Source organism: Helianthus annuus, chromosome 14, assembly GCF_002127325.2.
Source record: "Helianthus annuus cultivar XRQ/B chromosome 14, HanXRQr2.0-SUNRISE, whole genome shotgun sequence".
In the NCBI taxonomy this organism is placed as follows: Eukaryota; Viridiplantae; Streptophyta; class Magnoliopsida; order Asterales; family Asteraceae; genus Helianthus; species Helianthus annuus.
The window spans coordinates 163568536-163587593 of NC_035446.2; the positions used below are offsets into that span (position 1 = coordinate 163568536).

General features: G+C 33.5%; 1 protein-coding gene across 1 annotated transcript; it reads left to right on the plus strand.

Moving 5' to 3' along the window:
• The first annotated feature begins 17076 nt into the window (after positions 1 to 17076).
• On the plus strand, positions 17077 to 17861 carry LOC110904727 (zinc finger protein ZAT11). The gene has a single exon (XM_022150577.2). The coding sequence runs from the start codon at positions 17146 to 17148 to the stop codon at positions 17686 to 17688; it is 543 nt and encodes a 180-aa protein (XP_022006269.1). The 5' UTR covers positions 17077 to 17145; the 3' UTR covers positions 17689 to 17861.
• The last annotated feature ends 1197 nt before the right edge of the window (positions 17862 to 19058 follow it).

Here is a 19058-nt window from a genome sequence, read left to right on the forward strand (position 1 = left end):
GTGTCATAATATAATCATAAAGATGCTTCATTATGATATTTGTTTAACACTTGGACGTTTAGTTCGCAGGAATTCAATAGAATTTAAGGGAATTAGAATCTGAATTTCATCTCTTAAAATGTCTGGTTCACATAATTTTTTGGAATTGGAATCTTAATTCCAATCTTCATGTATTTGATTGACAAGAGAATTGGAATTGGGCATGAATTCCTTTACCTAAAGGAATTCAAAATCTTCCTACATGTGAAGGAATTAAAGTAAATTCATTAGAATCTTCGACTGTTTCGACCCGCACCATAACGGTTTCAACGCGCAACGTTTCGTCGCGAAACGTTTGGAACTGAACCGTTTCGACCCGAACTGTTTGCGCTTGAACCGTTTTTATTCGAACCGTTTGGAACCAAATCGTTTTGACCCATACCATTTCCACCCGTACCGTTTCGACCCGTACTGTTATGACGCGAAATGTTTGGAACCGAACTGCTTTGACGCGAACCGTTTCGACGCGAACAATTTCGACCCGAACGAATCAAACGCTTTCAACGCAGACTGTTTCCACCCGAACCGTTTTGACACGATCCGTTTGGAACCGAACTGCTTTGACGCGAGCTGTTTCAACTCGAACCTTTTCGACTCAAACCGTTTGACGCGACCCGTTTGGAATCGAACCATTTTGACTCGTAACGTTTCCACCCAAACCGTTTCGACTAGAATCGTTTTGACACGGACTGTTTGGAACTGAACTACTTTGACGCGAAGCATTTTGACGCAAACCATTTCCATGCGAATCGTTTCGACCCGTACCATTTTGACGCGAATCGTTTGGAACCGAACTACTTCGACCCGAACCATTTTGACGTGAATCTTTTCGACCCGAGCCGTTTCGACGCTAATCTTTTTGACCCGAACTATTTCGACCATAGTCACAGAATTCGCCCAAAATAGCACGAATTTCGAATTGGTACGTTTCGTATGGTACGGAATTCGTATACGAACCAATTCGCTATCAATTCGCGAATTTAAGGTTTGATTCGTCGTTTCAATTCGTTAATTTGGATCGTTCCAATTCTTGTTTCTAGAGCTGTTCGTAACTTGGGAATCCTGGTTCTGGTGCTGCAATATCAGCAGGAAAGAAGTAGAATAGCGGCTGTGCATAGGGTTTCAACTTTAGGTTTAAATAAGTTTTAACATTTAACCCCTCTATCTTTTACTACTTTACATTTAGTATGTAAAGCTTTAAATTTTTACATATAAAGTGTATAACTAGTTGTTTTATTTTAACATTTAACCCACTCTATCTTCACTAGTTTACATTTGGTCTTCAAACTTATAAGTTTGTACACAAAAAAATATAAAATGAACATTATAAATGGTACACCGTACCGGAATAGCGTACCGGATCGTACCGAAATGAACCTACCCCCGTCCGTACCGAATTCGTGCCATCTAGCGAATCGCGAACCCGAACCGCGTACCCGAACCGGAGCGAACCACGGATTAGGTGACTATGATTTCGACGCGAACCGTTTCGGTATTTCGACCCGTACCGTTCCCACCCGAACCGGGGGTGGTGGATGATGGATTCCAATTCATTTGACAACCAAACACATCAAAAATGAAATTGAGATTCTAATTCCAACAATTTTCAATTCCAATTTCAATTGGAATTTTTAAATTCCAAATTCAATTCCTTCAAATTCTAATTTCTATACAAATTCCAATTTCAAAACATTCCGCGAAACAAACGTACCCTAAGATCTTGAAGCGATGCAGTTGATCATCTTAGTACTTATTTCACTTGCAAGATTTAGGGTAATCTGGTTAAACTTGTTGCCACATATGTTCAATCGGCTTTTCAAGCCCTGGGGGGTTGTCTCTTGCAGTTGAAATACATCTCTATTTATTTCGATTTGTCCTAAACCTCAACATTTTCTAATAAAGAAAATATCATTTTCTAAACTTCAACTCTTTTTTTTTTTTTTTTTTTTTGTGGGTTGTCTTATACTTCAACATCAGTCTTAAGCACACACTTGTTTATATAACGGGGACCATAAGCCCGAAATGGTTGTTATAAACCGCTATTGGAACAGTTGCAGTCCAAGGTTCCCACCATGTTATGTATGTTATGTTTCATTCCAGAAAATTGAACCACGTGTCTGCAAGTTTCCATCGTAAAGTTTGACTGACTCCTTTTACAAGTTTGGAGGTACATATGAAGGTACAAACAATGTGCTGACTTTTGTGATCATGGGAAAGATACTACTGATAACAATCTCTGCCTTTATAAACCATGAAATTTCAAAGAAATTTAAACAAACAAGAAAAAAGTTTTATTAAATATTGAACCGCGATTGATTATACCCATACGGGCACATTCAGTATAAAATCAATTTAAGTAGAAAACCCATTAACTGCTACGCATTTGTATGTAGTCTTAACCAATATTTAGTGGGACAGAGGAAAAGAGGCGGTTATGTATGTACTATGTATCACAACTGAAACTATAAGTAAATATGAAACTACGGTTTCTGATGAAATACAAAGAAATACAAAGTCTTCTAAAAATAAGAATTCATAGAAAGGGTATCAAACGAACTCCGATTGACTTCATTCAAGCGGCATTGGAAGCGTCTTATCGAACTCTACGAAATGAGATTTTAGGTTTTAACTTTTGGATTTTTGAATTTTTGTTTATTATCATTGTGTCTTTTATTTATCATCCTGTCTTGTCTATATTTGCGTCATTATGTTTTTTTGCGACTCATTGTGTCTTTTTTCTTCGACATTGTGTAATATTTTTTGACACTGTGTTATATTTTGTTCCACATTGTGTCATCTTGTGCAATTTATTGTGTCTTTGTACACTTCTTATTCTTATTTTGATGAGTCTTTGACTCTTTGAAGAATAACTTAACCCATGAAACTACATGTACATATATTTATACGTTTTTCATAATATGTTATTTAAAATGTATTACTTGTATATTTAGAATGAATTAAAACCAAGGAGAATTAAAGCTATGTCCAAAGAATTCTAGATAAAGAAGAAAACTTGTTATAAAACATTTATTGTTTTGTATAATACACTTTTTTTTTCATATTAGTTCTAGATAAAGAGAATTATAAGCCACCTTATTCTAGATAAAGAGAATTATAAGCCACCTTATTCACGCCACCTTCATATTTTTTTATTCTTGAAAATTATTGTTTTGTATAATACACTTTTTTCATATTATTTCTCCCATTTTAGTTCCATGACCATTGACCACGCCTCTCACGATTCGAATAAGTTACTAATATTAATATAATTAGTTAAGTAATCATATTAGAGTGTCTTTGTTTAATGATTTTTTCTAATGATGTTCACATTAGCCACCAACCAAATCGGTTTTGGACTCTCTCATGCTTTCACTCCCATCTTGCTAACTTTCCGTATTAAATCACAAATAAAGACTATACAATATCTCATACATAGGGGTGTAAACGAGCCGGGCCAAGCCCGAGCTCGACCAGGCTTGAGCTCGGCTCGTTAGGTTTTTATGAAGCTCGAGCTCGAGCTCGGCTCGGTTCGAGCCTACTTATTTGAGCTCGAGCTCGGCTCGCGAGTAAAACCCAAAGCTCGAGCTCGGCTCGACTCGGCTCGAACTATTTTGAGAACAACCTTAAACGAGCTAAAAGCTCGGCTTGAGCTCACTTCAACATCGCTTAAACGAGCCAAAGCTCGGCTCTAGCTCGGCTCATCAATGTTATCATCATTATTAATATATTATATATACATATAAAAATTAAACTTTTATATGGACTCGTTTAGGCTCGCGAGCCTAAACAAGCTTTGTATTTCAGGATCGAGCTCGGGCTCGATAACAAAACGAGCTCTATTTCAGGCTCGGGCTCATTAAGGCTCGGCTCGTTCGAGCTTTTAACCGAGCTGATCACGAGTAGCTCTCGAGCCTCTGGGCTTGTTTACAGCCCTACTCATACGGTGGATATTGTTTGTTGCACAGGTCTATAGAATTTAGATTTGTCATAGAAAATTGTGTGATAATTTGTTATTGACGTTATTGTTTTTATATACGTGTTATGCTAATGAGATCGATTATAAATGTTGTTTACTGAAGTCTTGTATTTACCAAAGGGTTTGTAGCATGTCGGTGTTAAAGACTTCATACAAATCTATATAGATGAAGGCTCGTTTCAGAAAAGAAACTAATCCGAGAATAGTGAAAAGATAGCAAACAATTCATTTTTATTTAATATATTTATTGCAGTGTCGACACCTCTATGACTTGGCAGTGGTTTAAAAATGACTTCTAATTTTGGCAATAATTATATACAAAATTTCTTAATCCTGAAGGAAAGGAGTGTGTCATGGCGTTTGAAAGGGATCATTAAACAATTTCAAACCAATAATAAAAGCATCAAGTCAACGGTAATTAACACTATTTTGACTAAAGTAATTAGGATTATATTATGTGTCATGCCAACCCAGGCTACAAGGAATTAGACCATCCGTAGTGAGACGTTTTTTTTTTAAATTGAAAAAAAAACATCCGGAAACGCCCCCACCCCCATTACGGTAGGCGTTATTTAAAAAAAAAAATCAAAACTTGAACTTTGGCGTTTTAATAATAACGCTAATATGCAAAGCAAGTGGCCAATGAGAGTGTTTGCTTTTTCTTTTGCATGTGTCCAAGGTTTGCTTTTTTTTTTTAGCCAGTATTGTTGTAATGTACTATCCAATCACCAACTGTTTGTTTTTTTTTAATGATTGGAAGGGCATTATTCCCACTACGCCACTTTTGCAATAACGCCTCATGCTAACTGGGATGACACGTGTCGGATAATGCCCCATGGTGGGGACATTATTTTTCTTAACCACTACGGGTAGTCTTAGGATAACTAAAAGGGGTTAGAAGTCCTCTCTTTGACATCCATAACTTCCCTAAGCTTGTAACTATCTTTTTCATCCGCATTAGCTTCTCATATATTTTTCATTTCATCACTAAACTATGGAAATTATCATCTTTCACCTTCTTAATTTATTAACTTGTACAATATGAATAAAAGTAGTACATTACAACAATACTGGCTAATAGAAAGAAAGTTACAAGAGGATTGCGGTTTGATTGGTGTAGATAGACCGCCCATCACCAGCCCGTATGAGGTGGGCGGTTTTCCGTAGCGACAACGTTGTTAAAACCGGATTGTATATCTGTATTGGGAAACGAATCCCTATCTAGTTTGATGGCCATGAGATGAAGCGGTATTGGTTGATTGGTCGGGTTTTAACGAGTGATGTTTCAACCAATGAACCGGTTTGGTGATTAACTTTGAAAATAAAATGCTTTTGAGAATATACCTTTTTTATTGAATGACCAGCGAATTTTTTAAATAGGCTACTGATGAAATTCAGGGCATGTTTGGCTAAGCTTTTTGAAAACAACTTATTGAGTTATTGGCTTTTTGGAAAAGTCAGTATGAAGTGACTTTTTGGAAAAGTCACTTTTCCCCTCACATGCAACCTGTTTGCCAAACATCATTTTGAACCTTATGACTTTTCAAAAAGCCAATAAGTCAATAAATTGTTTCAAAAAACTTAGCCAAACATGCCATCAGTAATTCACTATATCGGGATAGACTCGTCCAACACTCCAACTATACATATAAAACTTAAAATAAAAACGTGGAACCATCACAATAAAAGCAAATTAAAGAAGTTCAACTAGTATTGCGTGGGGTCATTGCAGCCAAACATGTATCAATGAGTCCTTTTCCAACGTACTTATTTTCTACGTCCCAACCACATGCCTATTAATCTACAATGCAAACTGATTTCTCTTCATTATCTAACCGAATACACACACAACTAGTTTTACATTACTACTACCTAACTAACTTACTCAAAAGTCATATAAGAGATTCACACACACATGTATATACATACGGTGAGTTCAATTGAGAAGACGTATTTTTATAAAAACTGTAAGAACTTAGTCAAAAACCAAATAAAATCCAAAAACTTCCACTACGATTATTATTGCAATATAACACTAATAAAAAAACTACTCTTCAGTTGATTCATTTATCATCGCTAAATTACTGTTCACATGTTTTTTTTACACATGTGTATTTTTTTTCGAGTACATGTAATTATTTTTTTTAATGTTGTATATTAACAAAAATGGTAATGAGTTTTTTTATAAGTTTTAATCGAGTTCTCGTGGTTCTTAAGAAATATACTCGAGTACATGTAATTATTTTTTTTATGTTGTATATTCACAATAATGGTAATGAGTTTTTTTATTAGTTTTAATCGAGTTCTCGTGGTTCTTAGGAAATATACAAGTTCTCTTTTGAAATTTCCTATATGTGTGTATGTAGACCCCTATGTATGTAGATGTATTGAAATTTCCTATATGTGTGTGTATGTAGACCCCTATGTATGTATATGTATGTATGACGTTTCCTTTAAAAGGCTTAAGGAGCCACCAAAACATAACACATGCATTTTTGGCAAAGGGCATAAATGCTCATATGTAATCACATATATAATTACGTACCGTATTGAAAAAAAGTATAATAATACTATACTCAAATTAAACGTTAATAAATTCTCTATTTTGTGGTATAACCTTTTTAGAATAATACGACATATAAAAGTTATTCGGTTAAAAAAAGCTTAGTGAAATTAGATTTAATCCAAAGAAAGTGAAGAATGGTGTATAAACTTTTTTACCCTTAAATTCTTATAATTAACTATTAATTACGATTTAAATTGGTGTGATAAATTGTGCAAAACTCTCCCTACATAAATAATTCTTTTTCACATTGCAAAAGAACCTGTTGGTGATTTTTTTATTAGATAATCCTATGCACACGCAACTACTTCTCTAGCTAAAAGTCACCTAAAGAGTGCCAATTTCCACTCCCTTGATTGTGATAAAAGAAAGTCACAAGATATTAAGATCGCTTAACTAAAAACTTAATTTTAGTAAATATAAACAAGCTCAAGCATGACTTTTGTATACGGATTTTAGAATATGGTCACAAGTCTATACTAATTATATTACAACTCTGATAAAATGTATATATAACTAACTTATACAGCTACAAATTAACTAAACAATAATAAACCAACCAAGTCGAGATCAAGCTTTAGATATAGAGTTTAAAACATGACTAACTCAAACTCGTGTTTTATCGGGGTCAGACTCGATTTGGCTTGTGTACACCTAAATCCCAATTACAGTTATATTGTATTTGTCTTTATCAAGTTTTGATAATTAATCTTTGCAGTTATATTACTAATTATATTATATACTCCAATTAAAGTGTTACTTTCCTAATGATGTAGAAACATTTGCCCTTTTAAGTAACTAAAGGAGCTAGCTATCACACCTTCAACTCCTCAAGGGGCTGGTCAAAAACTCAAACCAACTCTACATGAGCCACTTAAATTTTAAATAATAACCCATAAGGTCGTTTATATTGCGAGTTATATATAATATCTTCTAACAAAAAAGAAAATGAAAAAGTAAAAAAGTTAATTCTATGTATGTAACTGCGAAATTAAAATTGGATTTGCCTGATTTAAATACCAAATATTGAAATTATATGAAATTAACGAAATAATGTAAAACACAATATTGTATTATACATTCTTCTCTGTTTGAGATATTAATTACACTTTGTTTTCACGTAAATATTGTGTTTGCTTTTTACAAAAAAAAAAAAAAAAAAAAAAATATTAGACGGTCAATGTGCATTTGCCATAGTTACTCTTTCTTGTATTGTTTGAAATATTTTCTTTTTTAAAAACCCTAATGACATTTAGTTAGAGTTTCACAACTTATAACATGATATACTAACACGATCCCCGAACAAAATTAAACAGGTCATAAATTGGTCAACATGCTAATGACACAACAAGTAAAAACGTGAGGTTAAGTAGTTTATGACATACATAACACGTTTAAGTGTTAACTAAATGAGGTAAATAGGTTGACGACAAGACATGTTTATAACCCATTCACCAAAACATTATGTTTATAACGATTTTGTTTTATATTTTTATACATTTGGCCAGCTTTGTATCTTGTAAGTTGCCTCTATGTGACTTCCAAATACCTTTTCAGTTATCTTTTTTTAAAGCACAATTACAATCTTGTCGTCTACAAACTCGTATGTTATTGACTCACGATGTATCTCGTCCTTAATAATATTATTATCTGATTACGTCATGATGATATGCTAGTGGATCAACTTGGGATCGAAAATTTGAAATTACACAAAAGAATTAGAATGAAGGGATTTATAATAATATAATTGAGTTCCACACACGGAAAAAACACGGACGAGATAACACTTAAAAATTTGACTAATTTAAATTTGTTTCTTTTATTTATGATGGGATATTATATGGTGTAATAAAATGTTTAGCCTTGTAAAATCAGTTTGTTGCAAAAACTGGTATGTCAATGATCATGTTTGTTGAAGAACTTTAAACTATTTTATTTCTTTTGAAGTGGGGATTAATATTTTTAGTTTAAAATAAAAGATCTTAAAGGAAAAAATGATAAAATTTCAAACCGTCGGTAAACATGATTTAATTGTGTTTAAAACAATGTTGCCATAGCCCACTGATGGACCTAATATGAGGGTTGACGAGCTCTTCCCATGTCTTTATCAATCCAATAAATTGTATCACCAGGTTACAAATCGACCAACCGTCCATTGAGATCACGCAATGGCCCCTCAGTTAGGGCATAACTTCTCCTATTGTACCCTTTACCTTTTTCTTTAATAACTCGATTTTGACTTGACGCAACTATTGTTTGTTAGTGGTTCACTGTTGATAATAGCTCCCTCGTATCTCTTCTTATTTTTTAAATTTAAGATAAATGTTTAAAAATCATCTTTTTTTTTACTCCACATCCGAACAACCACATCTATCCCCCATTACTATTTATCCTCCATCAAATTATTGTTAGTGTATAAAAACAAAAAAATATAGTAATAAAAGTGTTTGTGAGTAACATCAAGATAAAAATGATGGATTGGATGTAATAGGTTATTTATTTATTTATTTATTTTTGAAATTAGAGGTAAATTTTGAAATTTATGATTTTTAGTTAAAATATAGACCATAAAATGATGGAACTATGCATTTACAAAGCTAACTTTATCCCTGATTGATGTCATCATAATAACTACTAACATGTCTAGAGTAAACTATATGACATTGTAGGTAGGGCTGTAAACGAACCAAACGTTCAGCGAACAGTTCGTGAACCGTTTGGCGGGAAGTTCGTTTATGTTCGTTCGTTTAATAAACGAACGAACATGAACAAGAAATTTCGTTCGATTAGTTAAATGAACGAACATGAACAGAGGTCTCGTTCGTTCGATTGTGTTCGTGAACGTTCGTTAAGGTGTTCGTGAATGTGTTCATGAACATTCGTTGATTTGCGTTCGTTTATGTTTGTATTTTAATTGAAGATCTTTGTACTTTTTTATTTTTTATTTGTACTTTTTATATTATTAAACTTTTATTTATTTTATTACCCTAACAATTAAACTAGGAAACTCACTTTCACCTTGTTTATACATCATTTCCCTTTCATTTCTCATTATTTACATCGGCGAATACGATCGACCTCCGTCCCACAATAAGGGATTCAAGTTCGAGTGCTACTCTCTGGCCATCTATCTTTGTCCTTTGTCGCGTTCGCCAAATTTATTTGTGTTTGTTTGTGTTCGTGAACCGTTCGCAAACACGCTCATTTCCTTAATGAACGAACACGAACATAAAATCTCGTTCGGTAAGTGTTCATGAACCGTTCGTGAACACATTTATTTCCTTAACGAACGAACACGAACAAGGCCTTGTTCGTGTTCGTTCGGTTCGTTTACAGCCCTAATTGTAGGCCTGTAAACAAATAAAATGAATATGAACAAGAGTATATTCGTGTTTATTCATTTAAATATTATTGAACGCGATCATATAATCATAATGCACGGATTTTTTGTTCATTACCGTTCATCAAGAAAATGGACATGATCGTCTTTGTTGATGTTAACTTGTTAAAAAACTAAATGAACGCAATTGAATACATCTGAATAAATATTTACTAACACAAATGAACACAAACGAACACAAACGAACAAGTCTAATACATCATAATTCATCCAAAAACATATATGATTAGCGGTTCAAGTGAACATGATTTATCCAACGCAGCAATGCGGCACATATATTAGGTTTCTATTTTGTATCTTAAAACGTAAATGTTTAGATTACATTACTAGAAAAAAATTTCTAATACTATTTTTCGTAGGAAATGCATCACAAAACACGATTTCCGACAAATTTGCTACAAAATACACATGTAGCAAAACCCCTCGTAGGAAATTGGTTTTTACACATTTCTTACGCATTTTCCTACTCATTTCCGACGAAAAAGGGTGTTAGAAATTGTTACGCATTTCCTACTAATTTTCGTAATTTATTTTAGTATACATATTATACATAAAATATGGTATTATAATTATATTATAATTATAATTTTTTTAGAATACAGCTTTGATGCTACATTTGCTTTTTTTTTTCTCTCTCAATTTTTTCACTAAAATTTTAGTTTTATTCTGTTTTAATCATTGTAAATTGAAATTGAAAGAAAGATTGAGTCATTGAGTGTGTGCGTACTTTATTATGTTAACTTTTAATTTGTGCACTATGATTTTAAATTCATTTATTATTTATTAATGTAATATTTTATTCTTATAATTACTTTTACGTATATTTTGTCTCTCGCTTATAAATTTTAAAATGTAATAGTTTATAATTTCAAGTATGTCGTTTCGATGTGAATTATTCTTTTCAAGTAAAAAATAATTATTTAGTGATTGTTAAGAAATATTTACAGTAATGAAACAATGAGCAAGTATTGATGTATTATTTGTTTCCTTATGTTATCAATACAATTAATAAATGAATTAGGAAAATGAAAACAATGAGAATAGAGGCAAGGCAACCACTTTCCATGAGGTTTGTTGCATGGGCGGCTAGCCGCAAATAACGTGTTGAATCCGCAATTAGTTCGTGGCATGTGGCACCAGCATAATAAGTTCATATTCATCGTAATTCATATTATTCAATAATCAGACCATTTTAAATTTAAAACAACATAAAAAAACATAAGATTCTTTTCTTTTTTATATTTAGTCATATATTTTTAACATTATAATTGTGATATCAACGCACATGGCATTGTAGCCTAGTGACATTTTAAGGTGGAATAAAACTTAGAAACCACTAAATTTATCACATATGGATTACATAGATTACAAGTGGTACTTTTATCTTTAGTTATAGAGTTAAATGCTAAAATGGTCCCTGAGCTTTGGTCACCTTTGTCACTTTATTTCAAAATTAAAACCTTTTAAATCTAGGTCCCTGTGTGTCACGGCCCTCGGCCCCGGTTTGACCCGGTCCAGAGCCGCGAGACAGGAAATCCCGTGGTATCTATTTAAACGACAGCGGAAGTCTTTTTTTAAGCAGGATCTTTTAATATTAAAACTGCTCGTTTATATAATATAGGGATAAATCCCATACTTTACAATAAGGTGATTTCCCGGGGAAATCTTTATTTCTCAAAACATGTTTCTTTATTTATTCACATTGAGCCACTTTTCTAAGCTTGTAGTGCTCCATGGCACTTTATCTTGGCTCACAACAGATCACCTGAAACATGTTTGAAAAAGGTTTTGTTAGCGGGGAAATACTGAGTGAATCATCCAGTTTACTAAAACGACTCATTTGTTATAATTTACAGTATTAAGAGCGATTACAGTGTTTCCATATCAACCAACTACCCACAGTATTTGTCACTCGACCGGATCTGTGACTGTGGTCATATCACTGTTGGGTCCGTTCACCCACAAGTGACGTTAATCACTATTTAGGTCCGACTACCTAATAGTGTATATCATGATTTAGGCTCGCTCACCTAAAATGATATAAATAAAAGTAATGTGCACAATACCCCACATACTGGCTGTAAACTTGGTGATTACAAAGACTTAATCCCTGTAATTATAACTTTGGAAAATAAAATGGAGTATTGTAAAACAGTTGATAAAAAGAGAATGACTCACATTGCAGATTTAACGAGTAGAGTATAAGCCTACTGATTAGCCTTGATTAACCTAATTTAAATAACAATGCACACACAAACGGGTTAGTAACTAATACAGCAGTTACGACAATTCACGAGATTAAACCCTCACAATGATTAATAAGGTGCAATACTTAACAATTCAACGGATTCACAACGAATGACAGAGTATAGTCCGAGTTCGAACATCACTCAAACATTCAAGTTGAAATCACGATGAATAACAAAGTATAAACTCAATTTGAGCAGCACTTAAACAATCGTTGGATAGTTACAATCGATCGGACGTTGAATCGTAATAGCGATCGAGTTATTACCCTGATTGCGGCAGCGATTCGTGAATTGTGTGTGCTGTGGAGTATTTCTGCTATAACTCAGCGTGTACAACGAATTTCTTCGTCGTTTTTGTGCCAGAAATCAGTGCTAATGCCCTCTATTTATACCCGAATTTTGACCCCCCCTCGCGTGACGCGAGGGGTCACCTATGTTCATAGGGTAGCCCTTCGTGCATGTAGCTTTGCTGAGTCGACGGTTTCTTAAAATTCGAATTCGACAGATAGTTATTAAGATAATCGTAACTAGGGTTTTACCCCCCCCCCCCGAGTTTTAGGGGCCCTGATCTTGATTCTGAAAATTTTAGGGTTTATGTAGAATTACTTGGGTTTCTCAATTAGGGTTTTCTTAAGAGACAATTAACATACTAAGTATTGGTTTTTATTGAAAGTTGTTACACTGTGTTTCCAATTTTGTTGTCATTTTCCATCCAAAATCCAAACTAGGTCTGATTTTTCAGTTAACCACATGTTTTTTTTGTTGTTTTCATCCCTTTTAATGAAGGTCAAAATGGTCTTTTAAAGTATTATTATAACATATTGAAAAATGACAAAAAAATAAGATTGACCTTATAAATAGAAACGTATAACATAGTCAACGAACATCCATCTTTCTGATTTTTCCCCAAAGTCCTGCTATTGAACCCTAAAACAATCCATGAACTTTCCGTGGACGATAAAATCATTGTAATCGTCCCTGGATTGTGTTAGGGTTCAATCGCAGGACTTTGGGGGGAAATCAGGAAGATGGATATTCACTGACTGTGTTATACGTTTCTATTTATAAGGTCAATCTTATAATTTTTTTAATGTGTTATAATAATACATTAAAAGATCATTTTGCCCTTCATAGGAGGAAACGACAAAAAAATATGGTTAACTGAAAAAACAGACCTAATTTGGATTTTGGATGAAAATGATAACAAAATTGAAACCAAAAGGACCCAGATTCAAAAGGGTTCAATTTTGGACTAATATGGAAAAAGTGGCTAAACCTTAAGGACCATTTTGACATTTAACTCTTAGTTATAAATGATAACAATAATATAAGAGAACTTTTTATTGATAAAATGGGTAAAATTTAGTAAATCTTAAAAAGTAAACTTGAAAATCAAACTGAATACCTACACGTTAAGCATTGGATCAAGAACCCTTAATTACCTTGGATGGAAATCGAACCCTCGCCATACATGTGGCTCTGTTGCTGCTCGCATCCTGATCCATTACATTGTCTAATTATCCACTAATCATCATGTTGGAACAATATGAATAATTAATATAAATTTAAATTCGATAATTATTTTCTTACACACACTTTGAATTTCACTACTCATTGTAATCAAATTTCGGCTATATGTGTAATTATTTCTAAATATAAAAAACTATGTATGTCCCCTTTAGTTAAGTGGCAAATCAATACTTTTTTTAATCAATGTCACTTTTCAAATAGGTGTTACTCATTTTAAACTAAATATAAAAAACGAGTATCGAATATTAAATAGTATTAAAATAATAATAATAAATTAGAGACATACAATAATGTCAAATTAAAATGAGAAAACAAAACTAAATCCGACTGAAAATTAAACATCCAGCCAAACTGAAAATTAGAGAATTTCGACTCAAATCGAATGCTTCAAGATGTAACAAATATGGTGTAAACAGAATATTTCTTAAATTTTATATATTTAGATGTCAAAAACCATTCTTTTAAAAGTGAGTGTGGAATATTATTTGTGGGTATACATATAGTTATTATGATGACCATATAAAAGGCATATTACATGTTATATTTTAGAACTGTAAATTCCAATTCCGAAGAAGAATATTGGGGAGCGTTTGGTTTATAGGAATTCAATGGAATTTAAGAGAATTAGAATCTGAATTCCATCTCTTAAGATGTTTGGTTCACAGAATTTGATGGAATTGAAATCTCAATTCCAGTCTTCATGTGTTTGGTTAACGACGGAATTGGAAATGGAATTAGGCATGAATTCCTTCAAATTCCTTTAACTAAAGGAATTCAAAATCCTTCTTATACATGAAGTAATTAAAGTAAATTCATTGGAAAAATTCGACCTTTTCGACGCGAACGGTTTCGACCTGCACCGTCTCAACCCGTACCGTTTCGACCCGTTTTTCGACGCGAACGGTTTAGTTCCTTTGTTTCGACGCAAACCGTATCGAATCGAACCGTATTGAAGCGAAGCGTTTCGACGCGAACCGTTTCGACCGTGCAGTTGCCATTTCGACGCTAACTGTTTCGAATTGAACCGTTTCGACGTGAACCGTTTCGACGCGAACGGTTTCGAACCGTACCGTTTCGAATCGAACCGTTTCGACGCGTACCGTTTTGACAAGAACCAGGGGTTGTGGGTGTCGGGGTGATGAATTCCAATTCATTTGACAACCAAACACAACAAAAATGGAATTGAGATTCCAATTCCAACAATTTCCTATTTCAATTGGAATGTTTAAATTTCAAATCCAATTCCTTCAAATTATAATTCATATACAAATTCCAATTCCAATTCCAAAACATTCCGCGAACCAAACGCCCCCTTAGAGATAGCGTAAACAACCCCTCCCCCCCTCCCCAATTAATTTTTGGTGCAATAAGTGAATTCCCCCGAGCTCCCCGAGTGTTCTTTTGTTGACTTTGATGATATGGAAGCTTGTAATTGAAGGAGAAGGGGAACACCACCTCTCTTGTTGAGGATGAAACGAGGTATGATGACATGAAGGATGGGGGAAGGGCATGGCCGGCCCTGAGGGTGGACGGGGAGGACCACCGGTCAGGGCCCGATATTTCAAAGGGCACATTATATTAAAAAAAATCAATAGGTATATGTAAACAAATAAATTAATAGGGTATACCTATACAAACACCAACATAGGCCCACTTACAAAACTATTGTTAAGTTTAGATTAGTTATTAGCCCATGGGCATTAGGTTTAGTGAGCCCAATACCCAATTTCGTTAAGGCCTAAAGACACATTTTTTCGAGCTCGAACAGGGTACACGAATTCTCAGGGCCGGCCCTGGGGAAGGGATCGAGAGCACAGCCCATAGCCTAATAAAATTCATTTTTTTGTTATAAATATTAAAGTATTATAGAAAACTGGTGACGGGTGACCTACAAATACACGACATAACATGAACTAAAAACAATCTCAATGAGGGTTCTTTGGACGATAACAAACGTCTATTTTTATAGATATTTGTTTGTTTTGCGTTCGTGTGGACGGATACTCACGGGTGAATCTGACGACACCACCAAAAAAACATTCTTTTATTTCTTTAGATTTATAGAAGATAAATATATAAATTTAAATTAACATTAATGAAATAAATTTAATTCTATAAACTTATTAGTTTATAATTAAAAAAAAAATAAATGTCCATAAAATTATAATGATTTAAACTCATTAAACATAAACTAGTAAATTTACAATTTGGTAAAAAATCATTATTTCTATTATGTTTTTGAACTTTTTTGTTTGATTTATTTTGATATACTAAATGAAAATTTGATTTTTTTTTTATAACTGGTAACTTGATTCTCAAAATTAAATGTAAAAGTGGTGGTAATGTAGATAAAAGGTGAATTGTTGAAAAAAATTATTGTGTGAAGTATGAATTATGTGTAAGGTTACTAATGATATAACATGGTTCCAAAACTCATATATGACCCGTACATAACGGAACAAAGGTAGTAATAAAACTTAAAGATTAAAATCCTTTTTGAGTCCATGTGATTTGTGTATTTTAACTATTTAAATCTAAAAACTAAACATGTCTTGATTTGAGTCACCGTGGTTTGTATTTTTAACTCTTTGAATCCAAAATGCAAACCTCATCCAAATCATGGACTAAAAGGGTTGGATTCAAAGGGTTAAAAATACAAACCACGGGAACTCAAGGGGTTGATTTGAGGTTTCATTTTGGATTCAAAGGGTTAAAAATACAAACCATATGGACTCAAATCAAGACAAGTTTGGTTTTTTTGATTCAAATAGTTAAAATGCACAAATCACAGGAACTCAAAAAGGACTTTACTCAAACTTAAACTACTTTAATTTAATACCAATCACATAAAATATATCATAGAAAAAAAAAGACATCATACACTTCCATATCCTTTGTTTTGGAAGGGTGTTATGAAATTTTAGAGTAATTCCAAAATTCAGAATATGATATTATGTATATAAACTTGGAATTCAAAGTATTGTGTTGGTCTTTTGGGTGCAAGTCTTTAAGTTGAAGCTTTCCAGAAACACTTGGAACATTCATTCTTGGAACCTTTTACTCGCTGCTCGCCACTCACGACTCAACTCACTCGGTCAGGCTTACGTGGTTCATGACGGCTACCGACTATTTTCACTTCACACCCTCCTTCTCCACTTGTTTCACTTTAACCCCCCTTGCTATAGTTGTTTTCAAACTTCAACTCTTTGCATTGGCCCACAAGCAGAAAAGGTCATTTTCGTCTTTCACACACTTGGTCAAACTAAAACAAGTCAGCACTAATTTGGCACCTATAAATACCATCTCCATAATCAACAATTTCCTTCATTCAATCCAATAGTTGCATAAAACCAACATCAAACCAAACATAGCAAAAAAAGATAAAAAGATGGTGTGTTTACCGATGAAGAGATCAAGAGAAGATGCGTACGACACGACCATAACTAACATGGCAAATTACTTGATGCTTCTTTCAAGGGGCACTGGCACCGGCGCTGAATCTTATGAAGTTGATCAAGTTACCCGAGTTTTTGAGTGCAAAACGTGTAACCGTCAGTTCACGTCTTTTCAAGCACTTGGAGGCCATAGGGCTAGCCACAAAAGGCCTAGGCTTGTTGATGGTGACCACGTGGCAAGTCATCATGACGAGATGTTACCACCTAAGCCAAAATCTCACAAGTGCTCGATTTGTGGGCTCGAGTTTGCTATTGGACAAGCGTTGGGAGGACATATGAGGCGGCATAGGGCCGCTTTGAGCACCACCGATGACCAAACTCCCCCGTCGATTGAATTGTCATCGCCGGTGGTAAAGAAAGTGAACAGTAGACGGGTTTTCAGTTTGGATTTGAACTTGACACCGTTAGAGAATGATCCCGGGTTTAGAGATGATGATGAGAAGGTGACTCCAATCACCGTTGACTTTTTCTTATAATTGGAGTTTGATGCATTATTATTGTTGAGACTGTTTTTACATTATTTTTTTTTCTTCCCTTGGGAGTTTATTATTTTAGTGTAGATTGTAATTTTCAAAGGTAGACAGAAATATCATTGTAATCATTAAAATTTAGTTATACATGACATAAAATCTGTTCTGATTATTTTTAATTCTTGTTTCATGAATCCAAAATAAAATACTGAGTTTTATATTATGATGAGTTTGATGGTTAGACGGCCCGAATATTGGATTATTGGTGACCTGACCACGTAAAAGTTCTGAAATATTCGAAGACTACGAATAAAGAAAATTTCTGGATTCACCGCTAGTTATAACAAGCGCGCAAAGTGCGAGAATGTTTTTTGGGTGGAAGTATAGGGAGAGTTTGATAAGGGAGATTGTGGAGGATGAAGTGTATCTGGACAACCAAATCAGATCTGTAATCTGTTTCTGGTTACAGTTGGAGTGCAACAATAAGTTGAAAAAAGGGCAACTGTTTTTTAAAAGATTTAAATAAATGCGTACCTAATTCATATTTTTTTATTTTATTTTTATTACGTCTAAGGATAATCGCAGTTTACAAGAAAAAACGGATATTTTTCTCTACTTTTTTATTCGTGTGTTCATATTGTGTCATTTATAGCATAAAGAACATTATGTTCAAACTTTATAAACAGTTTATATTCGTTATTACACCTTGTTTGAAATGGGATATTGGGATTTAATAACATTAAATAAATACAGCTTCAAAGTCTTCATTTCCGGTTACACAGCTTCAAAGTCTTAATTTTTCGGTTATTGTTGTAAACTTGTAAATCGTAATATGTACGAAAACTTGTTTTGACAAGAACATTGATCGATCGGTGAATTTGTTTTGCTGTAAACAATTAGCTAATATGTAACAACTTTTCATGATCCAGAATAGACTATTTAGGTTAATAATGATTGGATCATTTACATTAGTTACTTCTTAACTTGATTTGTTACTTGATCATCAATCAACTCTTATTGATTGCAGGTGTTTATCTCTCATTTTCAATTAAATAATATATTTTATATCTTTATTATTATATTTTATCTCCTTTCACTTTAAACCACTTTTAAAAGTAATTAAAAATTTATAAGGAGTAAACAGTGTTTCTGTATATTTACAGATAAACAATAATATTTTATCTCTCCTTCACTTACAACCACTCAAAACCACTCATTATAACACAACTAACTCATTCACATAAATTTAAGAAATTCATTGTGAATGCTCTTATTTGTGTGATCCTAGAGTACGTCTGCCATTTCCTATAATTGTTAAATATGTAACATTTTTATTTTAGTTCCTTAACAAAGTGTGTTAATACTTAATTGTCACG

Bases quoted from the DNA above. Each gene is read 5' to 3' on its own strand.
- LOC110904727 (XM_022150577.2), top strand. From the start codon at position 17,146: ATGGTGTGTTTACCGATGAAGAGATCAAGAGAAGATGCGTACGACACG.